The following is a 17,834-nucleotide window of genomic DNA, read 5'->3' on the forward strand; positions in this document are numbered from 1 at the left end:
AGTGATGAAGAGGCTAATGCATCAGCACATGCCAAAGCACAGCCCTCACTACCCTAAGTGGGCCTGTGGCAGGGCTGTGGCATGTCCTTGCTACTGGGGCCCTGCTGAGCCCGGGAGACGCATCCAGATCTCTCATCTACACAGAATACCAAAAGCTCTATATGCACTGCTGGATGGTAAAACAATTGCACCCTCCAGGACTGACTGGCCACCCCATTAATTATGTGCCTGAGTTTCCTCTGCTATTTGAAGAGCCAGCATTGTGATGTGGTATCTCCTGTTTACAATTTCTCTACAGACTGCTGAGATGCAAATACATCCCCCTGCCCAGCACAGGCCACACTGACTTCATTCCTGCTCTCCTGAGTGGGATGCTGTCCATCAGACCCACGTATGCTGAGGCAGTTGGTGAGTGGCTGGTAAACTTGCTGGAGAAATGGGGGGGGCGGCGAGGGAGGGCATGATCATTCATAGAGGTGGAAGAGACATTTTTTCCCTTTGTCTCTAGACTTTATATCTCAGCTGCTGCAGTGCACTGCAGACAGTTGGTGTGGGCTGAAGAAGCACATGTGGTGTGGACAGCCAAGGACTTTGTGTAATCTGAGTGCAGGTAGCCACATCCTGGACTTCTTCTTGGTCTAGTGACACTAACGCTCCCAGGCCAAACCCAGCTGGTTCCCATGACCAAGGTAGTTACAGCTGACACACCCAGACTTCCCAGTTGCTCTCCATTTTTAGGCTGCTTAGCCCTCCCTGCCCCTGAACCTAAGGAGGACAGAACCATCTTCCACAACAGGAAGGTGCAGGGCCTCCAGTGAGTTGTTGGCACCCCAGTTCCTTCCTCATGAAGAATACGATGTTGACACAGGGGGTTTTGTCCTCCTTGTGCTTCTGAGTTTTTTTTACACATTTTCTAGCAAAATCCCCCTACTTGCTCTTTCTTTGTTGGTCCCCAGTTCAATTTACATCCTGAGTTTTACTCTGTATTTGGTACATATTACAACATTGCCATTCTCTTTCCCGAGCTTGGCTGTTACCAGTGATCCTGTATCCCCTAGGCTGCACAGCTATCACCCTCAGTGAAGACAGAGAACAAGCAGTGCCTGTGTCATTGTTTGGGGGCCAGCTCCATCAGAAGAAGCTAGGCACTCTCACAGGACAGTGACCCCATTGTTTGTCTGTCCTGATCACAGTTTCTAGCTTTGAAGGCTTAGGGAAGGGTCCTCTCCTGTGGGGAAAGGGGGTGCATGTGGGAGAAAGGAAGAGGCTGGAGGAAAGGCAAGCATCCTCAGAGAGCTGGGTTCATGTGGAAGGGAGGGCGAGTACCTCATGCAGGTGATCAGACTGATGGAGCCAATTGGGTGGAAAGGGTAGATGCACTCACTGCAAACCACCAGGGTGACCTTTTTGGCTGCATCTTGAGAAACGCTTGGGGGAACTGGCATTGCTCATTGTCTGCACAGCTGTGTCTGGGCTCTGTAGGAGGATGGGGAAAGCACAAACAGAGCAGCTCTTTTTGTCCCTTCCAGTCAGGTGCCAGAAATCCTCAACTTTATTCACGTCCAGATGCCAATCATGCAGCATGCCACCCTCCGAGGCTCCTCCATGGAGGAAGTGTCTTTGCTTGTTCTCTCTCCATGGCCATAACCAAGAGCCTCCCACAGACACAACTGCCCATGGACAGGTATGTGTCCTGCCCCAGCCCCTGCAGGCAGGCAGGGAACCACCGCCTGATGGGCAAGGACGAGTTGGCAAAGACGCTGTCCCTTTTCCTCTGGGGAGGGAAAGTTTGAGCTTGGCCAGACCTAGCACTCAAGTCCAGAGCTCATCCCCTGCCAGCCTGTTTGGGGCAGGGAAGGTTCTTCACCCAGAGGGTGCCGGAGCACTGGAACAGGCTCCACAGGGAGGTCTCACAGCCCCAAGCCTGTCAGTATTCAAGAGACCAGACAACGCCCTCAGACACATGGTGTGAAGTGTGGGGCTGTCACATGCAGGGACAGGAGTTGGATTCTATGATCCTTGTGGGTCCCTTCCAACTCAAGACATACTAAGAGCATGGCAGGTACCAGAGCCCACAGACTAGTGGATGAACTTGTGCTCCCTGCAGTGACAGGATGGAGCCGTGAAGGATCCTGGGCTGGAAACACTTTGTTCTAAAGGTTGTGTCGAGGGTTAAGATTGCGGGGTGACAATAAAACCCTGGCAGATGTATTGTTAACCCCCTCTCCACCCCCCACTTCCCCCTTTTTCCCCTCCCTCTCCCCCCTTCCCACTCAGGACAGGCGATCGGGAGGGAAAGGAGGACAGAGAGAAGAGAGTTGGAAAAATTAACAATGTTTTACTAATGCTACTAATAAGAATAGAGAAAATAATACAAAATATACAAAACCAATCTTGAAAGTCTCAGCAACTGCAGAGCCGGCAACCAAAGTCCTGGATTAGACTCTGCAGCCAACCAGAGCTGGATTCAGTCTCTCACTAGGCCTCAGTTTGCAGGTCCTCTCCTAATGTCAGCCATAAGCAGAAGGGAAAAGGGAAAGGAAAAAGGGACGAGATCCTCATGATCTCCCACTTTTATATGAAGTATTCACGTGAATGGAATGTTATACACAGTTGGTCAGTTTCTTGGTCACCAGTTTCTCGTTGCCCCTCTCGTGAGATGTCCATCCATGCTTATCAATAAGTTTGCATTCCATTGCTAGGTTTACCAAAACATGTGTCTGGTTCTCCAGGAAAATGCAGTTAATATGAAGGCTTTAGCTGACAGGCAAAGTTCACTGAAAGAGAAACTTGTTTTTAACAAAACCAGGACAGGTTGTAATGGAAAACCTAAAGGAGGAAAGGCAACTGGGAAAAAACTATGTTTTCTCTGGCAGTTTTCATGGAAAGTCTATGCAGATCACTCATGCCACCCAGGAAGTGGTGTCCATGCAGCAGAGCCTGGGATCTGTTGCTCCCAGAGTGGCTCCCCATCCTCCAGCAGCCCATCAGCACCACCCCAGGAAGGGAGATGCTTTTTTTCCCCACTGACCCTACCCAGGATGGAGACTGGGGGAGCCACAGGCTGCCCTCCTCATCCTGCTGTATGTTATTGCCAAGTGCTAAACACCAAATAGAACTGAACTGAGCCAAGTGCTAGACACTAAATAAAGCTGAACCAAGCCAAACAGGCTGCAGATGGGGCTCAGAAGCACCAGAAGCCCCACAGGGGAGCAGGACAGGACTGTCCCCACCCCAGCCATGGCCAAGAGCCACACCAGCCCTTACCAGAGACAGGCTGGGTGCTCATGGACTACACAGGGAGAAGCTGCCCCGGGGCAGCTTTGGCACTAGGGCTTCCCTCAGCTTCCCCTGCAGCAATGTGCCCTGGCACCATGGGACAGCCCCAGCCTGGGCCCACTAGAGGGAAGGCCCCTGTGCCGTGCTACTGCACAGCCCTAAACTGCCCAGCAACAGAAGCCAAAAATAAGGCATGTTTTCCTCCACAGCCAGATGCGGCTTCCTCAGCTCACGTGCATCTGAACTGTTCTCACGTGCCTGAGCCTGCAGGACACCTCTAGAACACAGCTAGGCCCAGACGCCAGCTTCAGAGCACTTGCCAGACATTTCCTCACACACTGCTATTCCCCAGTGCTGCCCATGCTCCTCACCCAGGCTCATCCTTCTGTGTTGGCATCATCCAGCTTTGCCCATGTTCCTTGCCCAGGTTGAGCCTTTTTTTGGCTTAGCTACTCCTATGCTCTGCTGCCTGAGCTTAAAAAGCCCCTTGTGAGGAAGAAGATGCGGAGTAAAGACTTTGACTCCTTTCCTTCCTCCCCCTCCTCCCTGTCCTGGCTGCAGGCCCCCTCAGCCACCCCCACCACCCCCTTCCCAGCCTGACCTGCAGTTTGGTTGCACTCCTGATCCTCCCACAGCAGCTCTGCCTCCATTTGCACAGCCCAGAGGAAAAAACTGAGCTGTGTGAAGAATGACCACCCACATAAGGCTTCTCAATAATGAGGCTCAGCTGTCCCTAATGCTCCTCGGGAGACACAGCCACTCAGGAAGCCTTTCCCCAGGTGTTTCCAGTTTTGTAGCGGCAGCTGGTTGGCTGCGACTCGGGGACTCCCATCCACACCACAGCTCTAGCTAGCAGCCCTCTAAGCACAGGTTCTCTCAAGATGGGTCTGAGCAAACAGAAACAGCTTTTTAAAAAGCACTCGTGTACACACAGCCACAGCTCGTGGTCACCCTCTGCTCCCTCCCTCTGTCGGGTGACACGTGCTTGGCCCCTGGAGAGGCACCAGCCCTGAGGGACCAGCCGGGCTGCATATCCCAGGGAGGGCAGCCAGTGGCCTCACCCGGCTCAGAGCCTAGCCCAGGAGCCACAGACAGAGCTACGCCGGGCTGCGGGCAGCTCTGGTCCTCACCGCTGGCTCCCAGCTCCAGAAAGTGCTCCCAGCTCTCCCCCGCCGACGCCCAACGGCCTCCCTGTATGCATGGTCTTGCTAGGCAGAAAAAACAACAACAACAAAGACCTAGCTGTACTCCTGCAAGCACCCAGCTGCCCCGCCCGCGCCCGGCGGTGGCGGTTCCCGTGTCTCGGCCAGGCAGTCCTGGGCGCAGACCCCGTCAGCGCTGCCCCTACGGGCATCCCCAGGTTCTGACCGGCGCTGGAGAATCCGTCCCCAGGCAGTTACCGTCCACGTCCCTGGTCCCGGCCGCCCCGAGTTTGCAGCGGGGCGGGCAGAGACGCCGGTCCCAGCCGCACCGCCTCCTGCTGCCCCGCCCCCCGCGCTCCCTGCGACGCTTGTATCGCAGTATCACACAGTATCACAGTATGTTTGGGATTGGAAGGGACCTCAAAAGATCACCTAGTCCAATCCCCCTGCTGGAGCAGGAACGCCTAGGTGAGGTCACACAGGAACATGTCCAGGTGGGTTTTGAATGTCTCCAGAGAAGGAGACTCCACAGCCTCCCTGGGCAGCCTGTTCCAGTGCTCTGTCACCCTCACGGAGAAGAAGTTTTTTCTCAAATTTAAGTGGAACCTCTTGTGTTCCAGCTTGATCCCATTACCCCTTGTCCTATCATTGTTTGCCACCGAGAAGAGCCTGGCTCCATCCTCGTGGCACTCACCCTTTATATATTTATAAACATTAATACGGTCACCCCTCAGTCTCCTCTTCTCCAAACTAAAGAGACCCAGCTCCCTCAGCCTTTCTTCATAAGGGAGGTGCTCCACTCCCTTCATCATCTTTGTTGCCCTCTGCTGGACCCTCTCCAGCAGTTCCCTGTCCTTCTTGAACTGAGGGGCCCAGAACTGGACACAATATTCCAGATGGGGTCTTACCAGGGTGGAGTAGAGGGGAAGGAGGACCTCTCTCGATCTACTAACCACCCCCCTTGTAATACACCCCAGGATGCCATTGGCCTTCCTGGCCACAAGGGCACAGTGCTGGCTCATGGTCATCCTGTTGTCCACCAGGACCCCCAGGTCCCTTTCCCCTACACTGCTCTCTAATATGTAATTTCCCAACCCATACTGGAACCTGGGGTTGTTCCTGCCCAGATGCAGGACTCTACACTTTCCCTTGTTAAATTTCATTAGGTTATTCCCCGCCCAACTCTCCAGCCTGTCCAGGTCCCGCTGGATGGCAGCACAGCCTTCTGGCGTGTCAGCCACTCCTCCCAGCTTAGTGTCATCAGCAAACTTGCTGATAGTACACTCAATTCCCTCGTCTAAATCGTTAATGAATATATTGAATAATAATGGCCCTAGTACTGACCCCTGAGGCACTCCGCTAGATACTGGCCTCCAACTGGACTCCGCACCATTGACTACCACTTGTGCGGTAACGCCTCCTGGCGGCTGCCACCTATCGCCGCAGCGCCCCCCGGCGATCCCGGGACGGTATCGCAGGCCGCGACCCACTTCCCCGCTGCTCCCGGGCCGACGCTCCAGCACAGCCCGTTGCTCCTCGACTCCTGCACTGGGCCGCGGGAACCAGTTTCAGTGGGTCCGGAGGAAGAGCGGGGGCAGCCGATCCCCTGGCGTCTCCCCCGCCCGCTGCAGCTGCCGCTCCCGCTGGCTGCCCCGCCGCTCTGGCGCCCCCTATTGGCTCCGGACGGCGCTACAATGATCCGTGTTTGCTCTCCCCGCAAGCCCGTGTCCGCCGACAGCCACCCGTTCCACGCCGCGTGGGCCGCCTCCTCGAGACATGGGCGAGCCCCGTTGGCAGGGGGACAACTCCCCGGGACCACCCCACGGTCCTGAGTGTCAACAGGGCCCTGGCCGCTGCTACACCTGTGTGTACCCCTCCTTCCTCCCCCGCAGCCACACTTAATCAAGTTGTGTGAGAGATGATCCCGAGTGTGGAAGGGGACCCATCTGGAGAGGCAGGGCAGAGTTGCATTTCAGGTGACCCCAGTGGGGCTGCAGTTAAAACTGCATGGAAGCAAAGCAGCGTAGAAGGGCATCATGGCAGCATCTGCAAAAGCTGTTCTCAACTTTAATGCACAGGCATGCAAAACAACGCACGCACACACACCTGCTGTACTTCACCCTGTTCCCAGTTGTTGGAGGGAACAGGTGGTGCTGCACAGACAGCATCAGAAGCACCATGAGAGAAGTGACACCAGTCAGAACTTGCACAACAGGTACACTGAGGTCCCAACCTGTTTTTCTCCCCCTTAAAAGAACGCAGACTTTACCCACGAACCCCAAGCAGAGTTTTCCCAAGGTTTATCAGGCAGCCGGCCGCCATCTTCCATCATGTCCAAGAAATCCCCTTCTCCAAGTTGTAGTATTTTCTCCACAGGAAATGCAAACACCCCAGCAATCGCTGTGACTGCAAAGACCTTTCTAAAATCTCAGCCACCTGTCTAACAGCACCTCAGTGCAGGCTGTGTCTGCATGTGTTACTGCTAAGGGAATAATTGAGGCCACTACAGCACTGAACATGTCACTGCTGACATCCTTCAGCTGCCCCCTTACCTTTTCTCACTTTTTTCTCTGTTCGATGCCCACCAGCTCTCACGTATGACATGCATATGGATTTTTTACCTTGCTCCATTCCAGACGCTGGCAGGCTTGCTGACCCTGTGTTTTTTTAAGCCAGTGCCCCAGGAAATCAATTTATACAGCCACAACAAACCGCTGCTTGTTGACTTGTGTCAAACACTTGAAATATATGACACTAAAGTATGTGACACTGTGCTACTATAGCTTCCCACCGTCATCTGACAAGCCAGTAGCAATTTTCTTAAAAAAAAAATTTCTATATAGCAAGGTTTGAAACAGTGCTCTACAGCAACCTGCATTCAAGAGAATGAAGGACATGGATAAATGCTGCAGACATCAGTAGTTTATTGGTATGTTTAGTCAAAACACATTCAGAATGGAAACTTAAAAGGAAGAATACTTTCCACCTGCAACAATTAAACTAGAATCTACTAGCATATAATGCTTGACATGTTACAGCAATAAAGATGGTAATCCACTGTCTTGTATACCTACTAAAGCCAAGATGGTCAGCCAAGTGTATTGAAATAGAACCGTAACAACAAAGCACTCCCACCAGCCACAAATCAGCAACTAACAGTAATGGTCAGTGAATCCCTTCCTTTGCCCCAAGAGGTACATTTACTATCCAGAGGGTCAAGAACAAGGAAGGAGTCCACAGTACAGCAAGTGAGCTATCACCATGTAAACTTCTCCAGATGACGTTCCAATGGTTGTTCATGTCACTTAAGAAGCAAGCCAAAAAGCAGAATGGCTCAGTAGCTCTTTTTAATACTCCGTTCTCTGTTGTTGACATTATTCCCAGTGCCATTTGCCATACAAATGGATCAGGTGGCAGCAAAACACCACAGCACTACAAAAGGGGGGAAAAAAAAAAAAAAGCTACACAAAACACACTGGTGGCAAACTGCTAACTGATGACAGCAATTTGTCCAAAGGCTTCAAACCTAAATGGGGTTGTGGTGTGGTGAGCAGTTCAAGTACTATAGATTTCCAGGTAACAGCTGAAAATGCAAGACTTTGAACAAAAACCTGAAATATGAAAACAGAGACTGGAAAAAATGTGCCCTGGAAAAAACGTGTATGAAAATAGTCAAAGACTTACCATCAAACACAGAAGACCTCAAGCCTGGGAGAAAACAGACAGATGCCACTTGACTTTGCCTAACTTATCAGAAAAACACGTGCAAAACCTCCCAATGTACTTGCAAACAGCAAATGATTGCATAACCCAGAGAGAGATTGCTAATATGCCCTATCTGATTTTACTTGAAATTGCAATTATTTTGTTTGAGGTCTTCCATGCTTAGAAGCAGCTTCAAGTGGTCACGCTTTCACACAGACGTACACACAAACACACCCCCTTCCTTTACTCCCGACACCTCAGGGCCAGGCACTTGCTGCATGACCCAGCATCAAGCCAAAACGTCCCGTCTGCTGCAGCCGCAGTTACAGGACTGTGCTCCAGAACGTCATCCAGAAATGGACCTCTCTGCTGGGAAAACCCACACATCACACTATCCTTTAGTCCAGAGCCACAGAAGTGTCAACAACTTCAGCTGAGAGTTATGTGCAAAATGAGGAAGAGTTTTTAAAAAAGCGCAACTGGAAAATGCAAATACTTCAGAGCTGCTATTTTCTTCTCTGAAAATTGCAGTATCCTCCTTTGGCAAGCTCACCCTCACAAAGGATGCTGAGTTCTACCGATTACGAGCTGGCCAAAAGTGTTCAACCTTCTTGGCTGACTTCTGAAATTCACAACCAAGAGAGATTTCAACTCCATTTTCTTCAATTAAAGAGAAGAGACAACCTGGAGTCTACTTGGATGCCTTCTTCCTCCCTTCCCCCCCTCTGCAAAATAACAGGCAAACTTGTTAATTGAAGAGCAAGGGGGATGATAATTTTAGCAACGTTTACTGATTGAAAGATACTGCAATTTTTTTAATACAATTTTTCAATTATTTCCTTTAAATGCTTTGCAGCTGATTGGCTTTGCAGCACAGTAATTCATACACTATACTGTACAAAATCACCAGCGAGACTGGAATGATGTATTCATAGAAGGCACCATCATGCTTATTACATTACCAGAGAACTTAAATACAGTCAAGACAAATTTCACTGTACAGTGCTTATCGAAGGGAAAAAGGGAAGGGGAAGGAGGAGCATGTTGAGCAGCCATCAGTGTACTGAAGAGGGGCAGATAGAAAAATCTCACATCAGCTATCAAACTTGGTGCGTACTCAGGACTATGACTTTGAAACTCTGGATTCTGTTTAGTTTACAGCTAAATGGATTCCTTCTGGAAGAAACTTGTAGTCTTATTAAGGTTTGTGTGTGTACATATGTTGGTCACAGCAAGCAGATCAGATGCCCGCACCGTTTCACAAGCTATTCTGTCTGAGTAAGAGGATGAAGGGTTTTTTTCCTCCGATGCCTCCTGCAGATGTCAATATAAATGAGTTCAGAGTACCCTTTAGTGCATTTTGATGAGTGCGTAAACATAAGTTAGTTTGGAGCAGAGTGTTCTAAGAAGGAAAAAAAGAAAGAGGCAAGCTTCTCCAATTGCACCAGTTGCACTATCTGTGTTTCCAACAGTAACAGGCAGAAACAATAACACTTAAACAAAACGTGCAGCAGAGGATTTTTGACTGAAAGGACCTGAATTATATTGGGCATGTCCTTAAGTTCACTTTTGTTGCAGATAGTTAACTGGTCTTTTTTTTTTTTTTCCCCAGTCCTCAATTCTCCAAGTCTACATTTATAAATTAACAGTGTGACTCCTGTTGTGAAACTGGGGAAAGAATGTCCACCTCAATTTAAACTGGAAACCAAAGGATGCTTTCACGTCAAAGAAATGATCAGAAGGGCTGTGTCACATTCCAAAGCCAAAAGAAATTAACAAGAATGCAAACACGATGGGTAATGTACCACTGCCACGACTGTCTGCCCACAGTGGAGATTTCAGCGACGCTGTCCACTGAAACGGCCTTCCATTTGCCCGGTTCCTCGTCCAGAGCCAAGTTTCTGTGCCATGCCACCTCTTGGAGGGGGTCCTCTTCCATCACGGTCTCGCATCATGCCACCACCCACTATTCCACGGGGACCCCCAGGGCCTCTATCATTGCGTCGAATATCCCTACGATCATCGCCTCCGCCTCGGGTCTCTCTTTCACGAGCAGCTCTTGTTTTTTTCTCTTCCACGTTCAAGCGCACCTCACCCCGGAACATAATAGGCTTATAGGGAAAAATTTTCAAGGCACATGTTAGTCACCATTTCACAAAGTCCGTTTACACAAGGCATATGAAAACACTGCATTTGCTGCATGCTACAGCCTACCTTCACTTACATGCCAAAGACAAAAATTAAGTGTTAAGGGCTCCCTGCAACACACAAGCTTAGCCCTAGAAGTCTACAGTAAATGGAACAGCATTTTAAAATTCATTTGACATGCAAGGAATTAAAATCTCTTTCTCAAGTAAGGGCAGGGGTTGTCTTTGGACTCTTCACTTCAGGGCTAATGTTCCTGAAGAACTGCTCTACCAGGTCTTGCTCCCACATACTAGAAATGAAAACTGCTGTTTCCTCCTCTCCAATTCCTCATGTCACAATGACTAATAACCTCACTCCTTTCTCTTGCCCCAGGATGTACAATTCAGAGATTCACGCAATGGCCTTCAAAATGTCACATACCTGGCTTTCAGCTTAAAAGGATCTCTAAAAGTAAGCATTGAGATCCATGCAGTGTCTATGTGCAGAGCTAAAAAACCTGAATTCCCTATGATGCTGTTGGAGGAATGCTGCCACAGTTTATCTAAGCCAAAATGATCTTTTTCTTACAATTGCCATTCCTGAATGAATACCAGGAACAACAGCAACACAAATGGGGACGGCCCACACTCCTTGGGGTTTAGGTCATTCGGTCCATTTTGTGATATCTACTCAATGCCAATACTTACTTTTGCAACTAAAATTCGCTGGACTGGCTCAGAATCATCAAATACCACAAAACCAAAATTAGGCAGTTTTCCTCCTACTCCTTTAGTATTTATGCGGAGTTCTACCACATTTCCAAAGCCTGGGAAAACACAAGGGAAAAGCCATGTCATTTAAAAACACCGTGCCAGCACTACCACCCCTCTGCTTGTTCCAGACAACACCTATAGAGTCACATTGTGTAGAAGTTCCCCCATGTGGCCCTAAGTGAACGCTATGTGACTTTTCTAGAGTTTTTCCTTTTAGTCTCTGCAGCTGAAATTGTTACTTACTCATAAAGAACTCTTTCAGTTCACTCTCATCGATGTCATGTGGCAAGTTCCCAACAAAGAGCTGGTGGCTGTCTGGATAGCGAATTATTCGGCGATTATCTGACTCATTCTGCTCCGTGTCCCCTCTCCCTGCGATCAACAGAAAGAAGAAGGTAGAGCTGCTGAGGTTACGACATGCGTGTAGACTCTTACGAATGCATCTACAAACAGCACTGAGAAGAGTCACTCAAACAATTCTGTACCTTCAGCCCTTGAGCTTATATTCACCATGGGTGACACAGGGTGGAGGATACTATCTTCCTCTTCATATAGTCCTGACAATTTTGTCACCTACGAGCACATCTCTATCACATTTTTTCTGTAATACCACAAAGTATTTGTTTTCTATTAATCCATTTTCCCTGGTTAGGTTAAATAAATCCATGTCAACTAAAACATCTGGCATATCGGGTAAGTTTGTAAGAGGTTCCTGTTATATCTTAAATCATGATGCTGAAGAGGAACTTGCCACTTATTACAACATACTTTTTCAAAGATTTGGATTTAAGTCATCTCCTCATCAATTCTTTAGCACACCACCACTATCCTTACTTGGGCACTCACATTAAAAACAGTGTTTGCCAGTCACCCCTTCTGGCTTTAATCTTCCACCGTTCTGTTCCAAATACAAGAGAGCTCCTCATGTTCTCTCTAGCTCAACCAACGTATAGTTAGCAGCACACAAAATAAAATCTTTCCCTGTATTTCCCTACTAAATCATTACTTGCCTTGCAGTGTGACAGAAGCACACTGTTACCCCTGCTGTACCCAAAGTATTACAGCATAGGTATGTGCTTCTTTCTCTCCTCCGCTTCCCCCACAAGCCCATTTACAACAAGCTTGCTAGTGTGTTTGAAATCTTTCCTTAAACAAATAAAACGGCTCACTGACTTCCTTTGAAAATAAGATTATGGGGCTGAAGCTCAACTGAGATTTCAGCTTTTTCTCCCCTGCCCCTGGTACCTTCCGGTATAAGATCAGAATGCAAACACTCAGGCGCTGTTACGTGCTCTCTGTAGGACTTGCACTACAGTTTTGCTGCACCCGCATCCAAGAGTAGCAGAAATGCAGATTTGCAACTTCATTTAACCACAAGTTGTAGCTTTTGCTCCTTGGTACAAATGACATTAAAAAAACCTAAGACATGTTAACTGCTAACACGTCATGGTTCTCTCCTGGTGACTTAAATCCTTTCAGTTTCAGTGTTGCCCCAAGTGAAGATATATTTGCATTATCCGAGCAAAAAGAAAAAAAGCACTTTTAAGCCCAGTCTGTACTGTAGTTTGGCATACACTTACTGAAAACCTTAATTACAGCCAATTTTAGCTAAAGCTGGTGCAGAGGCTTACAGTCACTGAGGCTTAACCACTTCTGCAGGCAGTGCTTTGCCAAAACCCTGTCAGCTTTACACTAGCCCTTCAGGATAGTCACAAACACCACTTTCCCCTTAAAATTTGTGATTTCATTTCATGCATAGGGAAGATGATGAAGTCATCAACAACCTGTAATTCTGGGCCTTTGACTAGACAGGTTTTGTCCAACTGTGCACAGAGGCTTGCCAAGTGATCAGGCTGGACTGAGGAATGCCACGCAGAAGACTTTGACATCATAACACCACTTGTAATGGCTGTCAGGAAACGTGCACGTTTTCTAGCCAGACCATCCTGCAGACTTGAATACTTGGTATGAGTAAGAAAATAAAAAGAACTGCCTGCTAATAAACCAAGACAAATATGAGGCAGTCAAATGGAGAACAGCATTTTAGACAATTACACAAGATGGAAAAATATGTATAAAATTATCAGCTGACTGAGCCCATCACGTTATGAAGGTTTTCTTCTAAAACAAAGAGCAACAACAGGCATTTAACCCTTCAAAGGTTCAGCAAATCAGAGGACACGGAAAAAAACATCACATTTACAGACCAGCTTTTCAGAACTGCATCAAGCCACGTGAAAGGTACTCAAGCACATAAGCTAGTAGCCTAACTATGAAAAAAAACATTTCAACAAACCAGAAGCTTGGAAATAATGTCTTGAGCTTTGCAAGAACTCATCACCAACTTGGACCCCTGATCACATTCTCTCATTTCTAGTTGAAGACAGCAGGAACAGCCAAATACAATACAGGTATGGGTAAGATCCCTCAAGGAGACACTTCTCTTTAACTAATCCCAAACGGACACACACATGCTGATCCACATTACCTGGTCGAGGTCCTCGAGGTGGAAAACCTGGTCTTTCCCTGGGTCGCTGTTCACGTACCCGAGGAGGCTGAGACTGAGCTTCAGGTTTAGTTTCAACTCTTGGCTAAAACAGGAGGAGAATATGCATTATTAAACACTGGCCAGTAAAAAACAAAACAAAAAACCCTAAAAGTCACCAAATCAAAAAAAAAACCAAAACAAAACAAAACCCACAACACAAAACACAGATAAGTGGCATGCACAAAACTCCAGAAGAGATATATCCATGTCAATGTGGTTGGGAATACTTTTTTTTTTTTACCTCTATAAATTCCTCTGTACCAATCCAGGACTGCAGTGTTCAAAGCAAACATCTCTCAATCAGAACATCTCCACAAGACACAGCTAAGGTGAATTTTCCATGTTGGACTGGGTGTTGAGACCCCAACGCCCTGGAACTCAAGAATTCCTCAACCTGACTAAAAAGCCCACATTGATCAACTGAAGCTTCCTCATGGCAAGATCAGACTTCACATATTAAGAGGTTGTGTGAGACGAACACAAAGAGATCTCTCCAAGTCTCTGAAAGATTCTTTTCCTCCACTGCAGAACAACTACAGGGAAACTACCACGAAGAAAGAGGAGAACAAAGCAAAAGCCTTCTGAAGTGTAATAAGTATTTCCGATACAATAAAGCCACCTGAAATGACAATTTTTACAGACTACCTGCTGAGTGGAGTCTTCAACTTTCCTGATGTCAAGTCCATGATGCTCAAAGGACATCCTTCAAATTTATAGGAACTAAAACACCTATTCCAATTTTTGCAAGCAAAAAATGCTTTTAAAGATAATTTGAGGAAAAAGAGACAGAACAATAAAAAATATTTCTACACAGCCTGTTGGTTACTTAAGCAATTTCCAACATGTTTTAAATTCCATTTTCTGTACAACAGTCCAGCAGCTGCTGCTGTGCTGGGTTCTTAACTTGGAAAAACAAAATTATCCTTAGGAGCAGAAAAAAGAACACTAACTCCTGAGGAACACTAAACACAAGGAGAATGGCTATAGGCCAAGACTGCTGTGGAGAAGTGTTTTATGTGAAACACCTCCATTATTTTCCTTTAAGGACTCGAGACAACTGACGGTTCCAGCCAGAGACTAGCTCACTGGGGTAAAAAGACTACTTTACAGGAAATATGCAGGTATTATGTATCAAATAAAGGTTTCAGCCCTCTTATCACTCATGCTCTACACAGCTAGGCATTAGCTTGTCCTTCAAGCATTGCTAGGATCAGTTTTTCAATTCCAAGAATAAACTAGAAAAATCAGCCTTCCTGTTGAATCTCTTTTCGTCTTACCACTTCATGGGTCACTGGAGCTCCCCTGCTATCTTTTACTCACATATCTTTACTGCATTATAAATTATACCTCTCAAGAGAAACTCAGTACATTCAGACCCCCATTTCTTAGATACTTATTGCTATCAGGTTTAAGTACTCAGTTCTTCCGTCCCTGTTGATTTCTAAGAAGAAAAAGAGCAAGAAACACTGACTCGTTTAACTTCATAGCTGTACCAAAACAGGAATGGAACTGGTTTCTAACCAAAGCGGTATGTGCACATCCTTAGAGGGGTGCTGAGTTAGTACTTACAGAGGCTACATTTTTAACTTGATAAAAGGTGGAAAAATTGGGAGTGATGTGGACAAAGGAATGAGAAGGACAGTTAACAGCAGCCTTTTAACATCACAGATGTTGGTTAGAACAGCATCCCAAAGGAGCCACCCATCCATTGGGGCCACTTACTGTCCTCATTTACATGCACAGTATCTGACATTAATGGATCCAGAACATGAAAAAGCTACTACTGATTTGTGACCCCTTGTAGAAATTGTTCAGGTGCCTTTTCTACCAGTTTTCTGTATGCCATGTCTGAGAAGTGTGCAAGAAGAGGAGCTGAGAACTGACTAATTCTGTCTCCAGAAGAGCCAAGACTTTAAATTCTTTCCACTTAGGCATCATTCAGAAACTTCCATGCAGAATTACTTAAATACAGTCATAGCAAAAGTAATTGAAAAGGCAGAAAACATGACAAGCTGTATAGGCAATGCAAAAGAGTTTTAAGTGGACAGCTCTAAGCTACATTCTACTCTTCTGTACAGGTGATTTTAAATGATTCTTGCTGTCATATTACAAAAATCAACCCTCTCTCCTGCAAATCAATCGTAACTAGAAAAACAATTTTGGTTTTGCATAAGGAAAATCTATTCTGTCCTGGAAAAACCACAGCTTTTACTGCTCAAATACTATCTCAATGCTCAAAGCCCTCTTGAAGCTGATGAAGACAGACAGGCTTCCCAGCTCATTGCACAGCCATTATCTGATTTCCATGACAGCCCTGACAAACCAGAAGTAGCACCACACAAGGGTGGTGGTTTTTTCCCCCCCCTTTATATTTTTCTGTGTTTTCTTTTTTTAACCTGCATTTGATTGAAGAGCAATCCTAGACAGGCTCTTCTCTGTCAGTAAAAAATTGAGAAAAACATCAGTGCAAAACCAACAGATGCAGTAACCCTGCTGCTCTACTGAAGTCTCTTAAAGCAGGTTGGACGTGAGCTACTCCAACACACAGTGCTTTAGTGTGCAGCATCAGTAGAAGAGATTAAAGCACAAATTTTTATTTTAAGGATTTTTATAACATGGAGGCAGCTGAACTGAGAGTCTCAGACCATCTCACACCAGCTTGGCATGTGCATGACATTAGCAATCACCCAGTCAGACCTTCTTTTCTTTCTCCTTCTCCCCCAACCAACCTAGAAATGGGAGGACAGCATTGTCTTGGCAAGGAAATATGAATCCTTCCATTCCTCACACAGTCGTAAGTTGGTACAGGGTTCTATGACAAGTTAATTATAAACCAATAATGAAATCCAGTGTATTTCAGTAGACATTAGCATTACAAGAGCACTTGCACCTTCTTGGAAATGGTGCTATCATTTTTCACTGCTGGCACACTTCTGCCAATGAAATACCCCCCGTCAAACACACTTTAGAAAACTACCATTTTGTGGGGAGGGTTTTTTTCTCCTTTTTTTTTTTTCCTTGTAAACAAAACCATATCCCATTAAGATAAATCAAAAAAGTTCAGCAGTGATTACTTGTTTCCACATGAACAGATTTTAACGTCACAATCATCCAGTTACACCTGTTAAATGTATGTGCCTTCTCTTGCAACAAGGTGAGTGCATTAACATTTAAGACACAATTAATCTGTGCAATTCTAAGTCAAACAAATTGCTCTGTTAATTTAAGAACTGAAGCAGTTTGCAGAAGTAATGAGACAATCCAAAGTTCACAGATGGGTTACCTGTGAGACTGGTGCTTTAACATGGGGTGGAATTCCAGAGGAAGAAACAGTACCACTAGGAGGCAGGTTTTTACTGGTCACTGAAGCCCAAGAGAAAGCCTGCAGGAAAGGCAACACACCTACACTACTAATCATCGCAAACCACTGATTTTCCTACAGGGAAACTCGTCTGCTGAAAATACACTTTTGGTTCATATTGAACTATTAAATGATTGTTGTGCAAGCATTACAACAAAGATACACAAAGATTTGCAGTTCTAGCTGTCTGTGGACTCCAATGGTATTGAGCAAGTATGTACCATACCCACTGTCACTACTTGAGTGAGCCTGGTTCCCTCAGCATCCCCAGATTACTGCTTTCCATGATGTAACCAAACCACGGACTGAAAACCCTGTAGCATTACATGTCTTCTACACAAAGAAAGAAAGTGGATGCCAGAAGTCAGAAGTAAAAATGAAGAGGAAAAGGATTGAAAAAAAAGATAGAGGACACATGCTGGAGCTAGAAAATGACCCCTCCCCAGCTTTCACCGGTTCCTCCCATCTCTTTCAAACTACCTAAGTGTAACTACATCAGACGATACATGGGTTGCATGACGGTTTTTAAGATTAGGCATCCTGCCTCTAAGGGAGATGGTAATTCATAGAATCATAAAATACTTTGGGCTGGAAGGGACATTTAAAGCTCATCTACTCCAACCCCCCTGCAATGAGTTGGGACATCTTCAACCAGATCAGGTTGCTCAGAGCTACGTCCAGCCTGGCCTGGAATACCTCCAGGGATGGGGCATCCACCACCTCTCAGGACAACCTGGACTAGTGTTTCACCACCCTCAGTGTAAAAAATTCCTTCCTTATACCTAGTCTGAATTTACCCTCTTTTAGGTTAGAACCATTACCCTTTGTCCTACTGCAACAGGCCCTACTAAAAAGTCTGTCCCCATTTTTCTTATAAGACCCCTTTCAATGACCCCATA

At 46.5% G+C, this 17,834-nt stretch overlaps 1 protein-coding gene across 2 annotated transcripts in view; it reads right to left on the minus strand.

The window, feature by feature from the left end:
* Window positions 1–7,323: 7,323 nt before the first annotated feature.
* Window positions 7,324–17,834, minus strand: part of G3BP2 (G3BP stress granule assembly factor 2) — a 30,001-nt gene continuing 19,490 nt past the window's right edge. The window contains exons 8-12 of one of the 2 annotated variants that reach the window (XM_082050749.1): window positions 16,858–16,956; window positions 13,515–13,617; window positions 11,270–11,398; window positions 10,961–11,079; window positions 7,324–10,237 (exon numbers count right to left, since the gene is read on the minus strand). In XM_082050749.1, coding sequence (XP_081906875.1) covers window positions 9,965–10,237; window positions 10,961–11,079; window positions 11,270–11,398; window positions 13,515–13,617; window positions 16,858–16,956 — 723 coding nt within the window. In that variant the 3' untranslated portion in view covers window positions 7,324–9,964. The remainder of the gene's footprint in view (window positions 10,238–10,960; window positions 11,080–11,269; window positions 11,399–13,514; window positions 13,618–16,857; window positions 16,957–17,834) is intronic. The other variant, XM_082050750.1, reaches the window with a different exon arrangement.

This window comes from Streptopelia decaocto, assembly GCF_964273445.1.
Source record: "Streptopelia decaocto genome assembly, chromosome: 4".
In the NCBI taxonomy this organism is placed as follows: domain Eukaryota; kingdom Metazoa; phylum Chordata; class Aves; order Columbiformes; family Columbidae; genus Streptopelia; species Streptopelia decaocto.